At 45.3% G+C, this 9293-nt stretch overlaps 2 protein-coding genes across 2 annotated transcripts; both read left to right on the top strand.

Annotated features, from left to right (window-relative positions):
* The first annotated feature begins 2453 nt into the window (after window positions 1–2453).
* On the top strand, window positions 2454–3113 carry LOC125526715 (histone H3.2-like). The gene has a single exon (XM_048691360.2). The coding sequence runs from the start codon at window positions 2531–2533 to the stop codon at window positions 2939–2941; it is 411 nt and encodes a 136-aa protein (XP_048547317.1). The 5' UTR covers window positions 2454–2530; the 3' UTR covers window positions 2942–3113.
* Window positions 3114–5295: 2182 nt separating this feature from the next.
* Window positions 5296–5830, top strand: LOC125526844 (histone H4). The gene has a single exon (XM_048691461.2). The coding sequence runs from the start codon at window positions 5385–5387 to the stop codon at window positions 5694–5696; it is 312 nt and encodes a 103-aa protein (XP_048547418.1). The 5' UTR covers window positions 5296–5384; the 3' UTR covers window positions 5697–5830.
* Window positions 5831–9293: the final 3463 nt, after the last annotated feature.

The raw sequence follows: 9293 nt of genomic DNA, 5'->3' as shown, positions 1-9293 counted from the left end.
GCTGCTATCTTACAAGGCTTTGGTGACGTGACGAGCCTCTGCAACAACTTCCAAAAAAGCTTGGTCGTGCCAATCCGTTGCAACCATCTTGACCTCGAGCACATCCTCCGGAATATGCCGATGATCCGCCCTTCCTTCTTGGTGAAATACCTAGACTTACCTCTTTAGGTTTGGCAGCTAAAGACGATGGATTTCCAATATCTGGTCGGCAAGGCGGCCGGATAATTAATCACTTGGGATGGGCAAAACATCATTGCTATCGGACGCACAACTCTCGTCAAGTCGGTCATCTCCTCTCAAGCGGTCTTCTCTATCACGCCTCTCATAGTGCCGCCGGGCATTCTAGATACACTTAATAAGATTGAGAGGGCCTTCTTTTGGTCGGGTGCGGAAAAGACCACGGGAGCCAAATGCAAGGTCAATTGGAATTTGGTGTGCAGACCAAAAGATTACGGTGGTCTTGGGGTGCTCAATACCGACAAGTTTGCACGGGCGTTGCGGCTTCGTTGGCTATGGTAGGAAGGGAGGGAGCCCCGTAGACTATGGGTGGGCTCTGGCAACCCCTGCACTGAAGAGGACCTCCAGTTCTTCTATGCATCTACGACTATCACTGTCGGTGACGGCGTCAAACACCTTTCTGGGACTCCCTTTGGCTCCTGGGGCGCAAGCCCAAGGACATTGCATCGCTAATCTATGAGGGCTTGGCGAGGAAGAATTGGAAGGCGCGTGAGGCTTTGAATGGGAACGATTGGATCCTCAAAATCAAGCATGACACCGCCATCTCCGTCAACCACATTTCCGAGTTCTTTAACCTTTGGATGCTTGTGCATGACTTCCACCTTGATGAGCAAACCGAAGACGATATCATTTGGAAGCATGCGAACGATGGGGTATACACGGCGAGCACTGCCTACAAAGCTCAATTTCTCGGCCTGACCTTGTCCCCCTGAAGCGCATGGACGCATGGTCTGGAAGGCTTGGGCACCTTCAAAGGTCAAATTCTTTACTTGGTTGGCTCCACAAGATAGGGTTTGGACCGCCGATCGCTTGGAGAAGCGTGGTTGGCCAAACTGTGGCCCTTGCCCGCTTTGCAAAAGGGAACAAGAACACAAGGATACACCTCTTCGTCAAGTGTCGCTGCACGCTTAGACTCTGGAGATCAATCATTGAGAAGCTTGGGCTCGCGCACATGGACACCTCCGAATGGCAGTTAGATGAAACCGTCATTGAGTGGTGGCAGAAAGGAACCGACGACAGCAACCCTCACCGCCATGCAATGGCTTCCCTTACCATGTTCGTTTCTTGGACCATTTGGAATGAGAGAAACATCCGAGTACTCCGTCGGAAAAGTGCGCCACCGCCGGTCCTCCTAACCAACATTTTAGAAGACGCTAAACTTTGGGTTACTGTCGGCGCAAGGAAACTAGGGAACATCATATTATATGAGTAATTGTCATGCCGTGATTTGTGAGTGCGTTGTAAAACTCTACTCTCCCTTATTTAATTGAAGAGGCAAATCTTTTACATTCGTTTCAACTTTCAAGATAAAAAATCTAGCGAGCGCTCACGAGTGATTACGAGCTTCAAATGAACATAATCGAGCATAGTTTTTTTGCCTCGTTGAGTTTACCGAGTTTAGTGGTCACAAGCTTAACGAGCCAAGCAACTCATTAATTCATCTGTAAGAATGCTTCTTGAAATGGAAGAAAACAATTGAACATCAGAAATTTAGAATATGGCCCTGTTTGGTTGGGATTTTTTTTTCATGGCTTCCACTGCTGAAAAGCCGACCAAATGAGCAGATTCCCAAACATGCTTGTCACGAATCCATTGAAAATAACTTGAACTAGGGACTTACAGAAACATCAGTAGTTCGGCGTGTGTGCTACAGCAGTCAAAACTGAAAAGAAATTATTGTTCTAAAATGGCCATTTTTCTAAAACAGTTTACAGATCAGTGTTTATGATGAATTAGCACATAATAATTTACCAGGGCTTTAGGGCATTACAGATAGCACATAAATAATTTACCAGGGCTTCAGGGCATTACAGATAATTCTTATACTAGTAAGTAAACAAATTGTTCTAGCACTCACTGAAACTCTTCTAAAAAAAGAAGCAGTATTTTTGTCAATTATCGTTTGGGCTGAGATTTTCGTCTGGGACGTTGGCGGCAAAGAGCAAAATACGGTCGCGCCTCGTCGGAGTCCATTTTCGTTTCATCTGCCTCTCCACGATCCGGCTGACTCCTCTTCAACCAATCAGAGCGCGGGATCCCCCCTCCCACGGATCACTCCCCCGAACCCAGATCCGAGCCGTCCACGCACGACGCATCCAACGGTCCACGCCCCACCATCCCTCCCGAAAAACCAAAACCAACGCGCGGCTCCCCGCTCCAATCCCCCGCCCGCTCGGCGCTCCCCTCCTTCCCTATTTAACGCCGCCCATTCCCCTTCTTCCTCCTCACTCCAATCCCCCAACCCTCCCAGCGCTCCCCCTCCTCAACAACCACCCGGCGCATCTCCGACTCCATGGCCCGCACCAAGCAGACGGCGAGGAAGTCCACCGGCGGCAAGGCGCCGAGGAAGCAGCTGGCCACCAAGGCGGCCCGCAAGTCCGCCCCGGCCACCGGCGGCGTCAAGAAGCCCCACCGCTTCCGCCCCGGCACCGTCGCGCTCCGGGAGATCCGCAAGTACCAGAAGAGCACCGAGCTGCTCATCCGCAAGCTCCCCTTCCAGCGCCTGGTGAGGGAGATCGCCCAGGACTTCAAGACCGACCTCCGCTTCCAGTCCTCCGCCGTCTCCGCCCTGCAGGAGGCCGCCGAGTCCTACCTGGTGGGGCTCTTCGAGGACACCAACCTCTGCGCCATCCACGCCAAGCGCGTCACCATCATGCCCAAGGACATCCAGCTCGCCCGCCGCATCCGTGGAGAGAGGGCCTAAGCTCTGTGCGTCGTCGTCTGTTAGTCGTCGTCTTAGCCAGATGTGTTCAGCGGTGAAATTGTGCGTGTTTGTAGTGTCTGTTCGTGCCATGGTGGATGTAGTGTTCCTGATCTGATGTCACCTCCTTGCTGTCATCAGTAACTGAAATGAAAATGTTTGTTATCTGTTCTAAGATCTGTGCCTTCTGATGCTTGTTTTTCATTGTTTATGAGCTTGTTGTTGAATGTGGTTCCTCAACTGGTACATTTGATTAACCCAACTTGTGAAATTTACTGTCAGTTATAGCTACCGTGCCGTAAATTCGCAATCACTAGTAATCTTTTTTTGGTTGCATCTGAATCTGAACGAATAACCTTGGCTCGTCCTTCAGTTCTGTGTATCCATCTGCAGTCTGCAATCCATGCGTCGTCTGTTAGATCCCTGTTAGCCTGAGTTCGTCGGTGGAAGTGTGTGTGTGCTAGCAGTAGGGTTTCAGACTGTGCCCGTGTTGTTCTTGTCATGGTAGATGTGGTATGCCTAATGTGATGGTACCATCTTGTTGCCATTAGCAATGGAAATGAAAAATGTTTCTCATTCATCTGTGTTTGAATGCCTGTTCCCAACTTGCCAAATTTCTTGCCTGTTTTGCTCTGAATCTGAGCTTGAATTATCGTTCGACTGTCATCTGGCTAGCTGTCTCTGAACCCGAACGAACGAGCAGTTGAGATTGCTTGTCTGATAGTGTGCTCGTCTTCAGTTCCGTCCAGTGCCGGTATGTTTGATGTTCAGTGCACATATTCTGTTGAAACCATCCCTACTTTGCCTAGTTATGTTGCAATCACGCAACAAGTTACTTGGTGTCTTGTCTTCAGATTTTACAGGTTCAGAAAATGCTGCAGGCTTCCACACTGTTCCCGCAATATTATTGGTTGCATCACCCACAATTCCTAAATAACACACCAAAACATCGAGCAAGCGCTGGCCACTATTGGTCAGAATCTCATGCCGTTCCTGGTTCTTGGACATTGCTTGGATAGTATCCTGAATATGTGAAATGACCTGCCAGTTTTAGCTACTGTGTTCTTAATTGCTTCGATTTTGTACCTTATAATAGTACTAGTACTGTGTCAAAATTCTTCGAAATAACCATTCCGGTTGGTTGCCTCTGAACCTGAATGAACAGATGTAATACGCTCGTTCAGTTCAGTTCTGTGTAGTACACATAAACATCGCTTTCCTGATGATAACATCGGTGCTGAAAGTGTCTCAACCCTGCTTCTGTGCTGTATAGTCTCAAAACTACAAACACAGTTACAATACAGGTTACAAGGATGCCTCCAACTACAGTTTTTCTTGATTAAATGTTTATCATGAGGCACACCGCTACTTCTTAAGAGAATAACTGCTCCCACAGTAATACCAACGCCAATTTCTTGGTACCTATTCTCCAATCGCACACACTTAACGCGAAACACGGTTCATTCTGGGCAGTTTACAACAGTGCTGCTGTGGGGTCCGAATGTTTTCTGGTGGTAGGCTGATGTTAGAACAGTCAAGCATCTCGGAATTTAATTTTGTAGGAAGAGAGGCAGTATTATGTTTATGAACTGTACAGTTCATTTTAAATTATGAAATTTATTACTGATGCACGATGCAAGTCTCTATGACGGGAGAAGATTTGTAATGGCACTCTGTCGTGTGGCTCAAAATGAATGCAGAGCTTCTAGGACCAATTACCTGATCGCTAAGTTATTATATGTAATATTGTAAAGTGTTATTTGAATCCTTGAATTTGAAAAAAGTGAACTCCAGTAAGTGATGAAAAATGAGAATAGCAGTGATGCATTGCGTTCGAGCCAGTTTCTTGTAGATTATCTTCAGATCTCCAAAACAGTTCGGATGAAGGAATAAGAATCTGTCATTGGATGGGGACATGCTACGGCAATGCAGCAGGTATTCAAGTTGAATTGATATTCACAGTGAATTAGTGACTTATCTTGTTTCTGGGTTTGGTATACACCCATAAAAAAGTCAGTTCCTTGCAGACTAACCGAAGACAACCATTCTCATTTCGATAGAGAAAATCCCACAGACCCATAAAAATATTTTCAATACATTCTGCCTTTGATACCTACGGGTTTAATCTAAACACGACACGGCAGTTCTGGACCCGGCCCCGCCCACAGCCCAAAAATTTCGGGCTGCCGCCACAGCTCTGACCCAGCCCGCCAATCCACCGGTCCAAGCTTTCGGCCACGTCACCAGTCCGCGGCATCCCTCACCCGGATCGCCATCTCGACCGTCCACTCCATCCGCATCCAACGGCAGGCAGACGCCTCCTCCACCCTCTCGTCCCCGTTAAAACGCCCCTCGCCCCTCCACGCAAATCACATCACCAGGCACCAGCAGCCACCACCGTTCCTCCGATTCCACCACATCCGCTCGCAGCTCGAGATCGTGAGCCATGTCCGGGCGCGGCAAGGGAGGCAAGGGGCTGGGCAAGGGCGGCGCCAAGCGCCACCGGAAGGTGCTGCGCGACAACATCCAGGGCATCACCAAGCCGGCGATCCGGCGGCTGGCGCGGAGGGGCGGCGTGAAGCGCATCTCGGGGCTCATCTACGAGGAGACCCGCGGCGTGCTCAAGATCTTCCTCGAGAACGTCATCCGCGACGCCGTCACCTACACCGAGCATGCCCGCCGCAAGACCGTCACCGCCATGGACGTCGTCTACGCGCTCAAGCGCCAGGGCCGCACCCTCTACGGATTCGGCGGCTAGGTTCTTTGCCGCCGCCTGCAGATTCCAAAATCTTGATGGAACCCCGACTTGTTTAGCTCGCTGTTTACTCTGGCTCTGTAGTTCGAACTGAATCGTGGAACAAAGTTATTTCATATCTGTTGTTGGAAATGAAACCTGTCTTTGTGCAAATGCCGTCTTTCTGATTTTTATCTCTCTGTTGGGTACGATATTGAGGTGGCGATGAGTTGATTTGCCATAATTTTACCGGTATGAATCGTACCGTATTTGTTTGCAGGCTAATGTGTAATCTGAAAAAAACGCCACAGGGACTGAACACTTGTGTATCTCAATTCAGGAACATCATTTGCTTTGTTTCTGCTATTTGATCTGATGCATTTATACTGGACACCACTGATGTTACTTCTGTGGTGCAATGTGTTTAATGGACTGGGATTAGTCTGCATTTCATACTTTGAGTTCTAGATTCAGTCGCTATCCTTGACCAGAGGTCTGGGTGTACACATTTGCTCTGACTTGTAATGTGAAACTAGCCCACAGTGACCAATTCATGATGTAGCTCGTGCTAACTGCTAGTATAAGTTAATCAGGATCATCATTTGTGCCACAATAACCTTTTAATTGCTTGAATTGTGCTTCCAACTGCGGATTTGCAAATACAGATACACGATGCCCTCTTGGCAGTGACAGCAACTTCATCCTTCAGTTGAATTGATCAAGAGGTGCAATGATGTATTGGATCTGCTATGAATTATATTCAGATATCCAAAGCAGCTCCGATAAATGAATACTAATCTCTCCTGGGAAGACATGCTACGGGATACAACCATCATTCCGTCAGAACGACAATGGAACAAGCATACCAAGTTAGATGGATACTGGTATTCACGGCATATTAGCGGTCATTCTTGTCGTTTGGCTTTGAAGTATACTTATATAGTATGAAAGATGTCTGCTCATTAGAAAATAAACCAATATTTTTTTATAGATTATGCTCAATAGGCAGATTACAGTCTTCTCTATTTGATGCCAACAGCTTTGTCACAACCCCACCTGACAAACTTCAGGAACGCCTTTATGAAACTGAACGCCTGATACAAGGATTAGACTAACACACACTCCGAAGACACAAACACACAGGAACTTTAAACAACAAAAGACTTACATTTTGTACTATTAACACAAGCAAAATTTGGCACTCCCGTTAAAAATATACATGTACACCGATGTATAGAACAGAAATGAAAAATCGCTATCAAGTATGGGCAGCGAGGTGACTAAAGCAGCACAGAGATGGCAAGTTCCCCTGAAAAGCTCCGAGCAGCATCAAGCTGTTGGTGCTGCATTTACCGACTCACAGCATCCCAGTCCGGCACAGATTAGAGCAACCATGCTTTTCAAGGCACATGATACAGCAGTTCAGGTTGCTGTCATGGAGCGAAGGGAATACCAGAGTCGTCGGATGAGAACACGATTGCTCTGCCGCAAGTGCAGTGGCTGTAATTCCCAACAGTGGCAATATCGGTAACGCTTATGAGGGCTCTATCGGATTATTCTTGATACAATGGGGAAGCACGACCCGCGTGCTACAGGCGCGTGCATCGGGTCGGCTGGCTTGCGCTTGAGGGAGTCAGTTTTAGAGCTGCCAGTTATAGAAAATATGACAAGTTGTTTTCAGCTATGACATCAGAGTGCCTTTTTTCTGATTTTCATACTTATGGCAATGAGTTGTGCAGATTGATAATGGTCAAAATATAATAGGCTAAATCTGTTATCACTAAATAAGTAGATTTATGTGTTCCATTGTGCACAACATAATATTTAGAGTAATATGCATGGAACAACGTCTATACGTACTCGGTCAACCAGTAGTCTGCACTAGAAGCTCTGAAAAAAGTATGTGAGCAAACTTAAGTAGTAACCTTATATTTGTATCCATATCACGAAGCAGGCTTTCACCCCTTTATAGATAAGGGCATAAACAACCAAACCGATACAGTGTCACATGATACAAGGCATTGAGGAAATCCTCAAAAGCTGATCTAAAAGATATATGATCTTTTTCTCGAACTTGTAAATGATCTTAGCTACCTCCAGTTTCAGAATGGTCACATATTGCTATTACTGGGAATGCTTTTGCTCTTGCAGGTTCAACTTACTCTCCACTTCTGTTTTGCATGGAATTGACCCGCCTCTTGATAAATTTCTAGTATTCTGAATTTCTCTTCCTGTTGCCACAGAAATATTTTTTTTCTTTGGCAAATCAGTGTAGAAATCCATGGTTTCTATGTAGCAATAGGCATGCATTGGTCTCTGTTTTCGAGCTGATTCTTCCATTTCTTTCTTGCTGGGCTTGGATAACTGAGTATTCTAATATGAAATTCTTCTGACTTTGTATGTAGCTCACTTGCATGGGAGGTTTATTCCAGCACGCGTTGAACATGAAGTATATCACATACGGTGGGTGATGATGTCTCATAACAAAAAGTAAGCCACATGAACTTAGTAACTCAGAATTTACCATTCCGTGATGAATAAATTCTGATTGGTATATGCTAGACTTCTAATTTTGTTAATAATAAGCTTCATTTTTATCTGGAGCAAAAACATCGATTCACGTTGCTACCTACATGGCTACATGTCATGTTGAATGCTTAAAAGAATTCTGAAAAGAGCAACATGTATCGATTGGTTTCAGAAAAATTGACGATGAATTGTGTTTTCTAAAAAGGCATCCATGTATATGGATAGGGAATTGGTAATCTTGGATTGACATGCCATGTAAGACTTAATTTTCCTGGCACATACATGAAACTTTATCAGCTAATAAAGAAAATTTGTTTGTTGTCATTTGGTAAGCATAAGAGTTCATTATTTTGGTGTGCAAATAAAATTAACCTAGATATATCACCTCTACTGGGTATCTTATTTTAACCTTATTGTTTTACTACAGAACGGCCCGTGCGTTGCAACGGGAGAAAAAAAAACCATAATCTCCAATGGCCATGACCATATTTTCCTGCATCACCGAGATACACTACCACTCTCATTTTCGTGAATTCGTGAACAATTTTTGAAAATCATAAACATTTTTTTAAACTCCTGAACATATCTGAAAACATGAACATTTTCTACATTCAGGGAAAAATTGAATTCATGAACATTGTGTACTATTCACAAATATTTTAATTTTTTTGAACATTTTCCAAAACATTGTCCTTGAATAGGCGAACATTTCTAGAATCGGCGACCATTTTTGGAAATTGGTGGAACAATTTTTTAAATAATTCACGAACATTTTTTTATCTAATGAACATTTTTTGAAATGCATGGTCATTGTTTGAACCAGTGAACATTTTATGAATCAATAAACCATTTTGTAAGTCACGAACAACTTTTGAATTTTTAGGATATTCTCAGTTTTTAGGATATTTTCAGACGAGGCAACACATCCGTCATGGCAAGAACAAACACTAGCACGCATACATTTCCAACGCTGGACAAAGGCTAAGATGTCCTTGGGAATGATGGTGACGCGCTTGGCATGGATGGCGCAGAGGTTGGTGTCCTCGAACAGCCCCAACAGATATGCCTCGGCGGCCTCCTGCAGCGCGGAGA

This window comes from Triticum urartu, chromosome 1A, assembly GCF_056163025.1.
Source record: "Triticum urartu cultivar PI428250 chromosome 1A, HENAU_Tu73, whole genome shotgun sequence".
Lineage (NCBI taxonomy): Eukaryota > Viridiplantae > Streptophyta > Magnoliopsida > Poales > Poaceae > Triticum > Triticum urartu.
The sequence above is the reverse complement of the archived record's forward strand: the minus strand, read 5'-3'. Positions and strand labels throughout refer to the sequence as shown.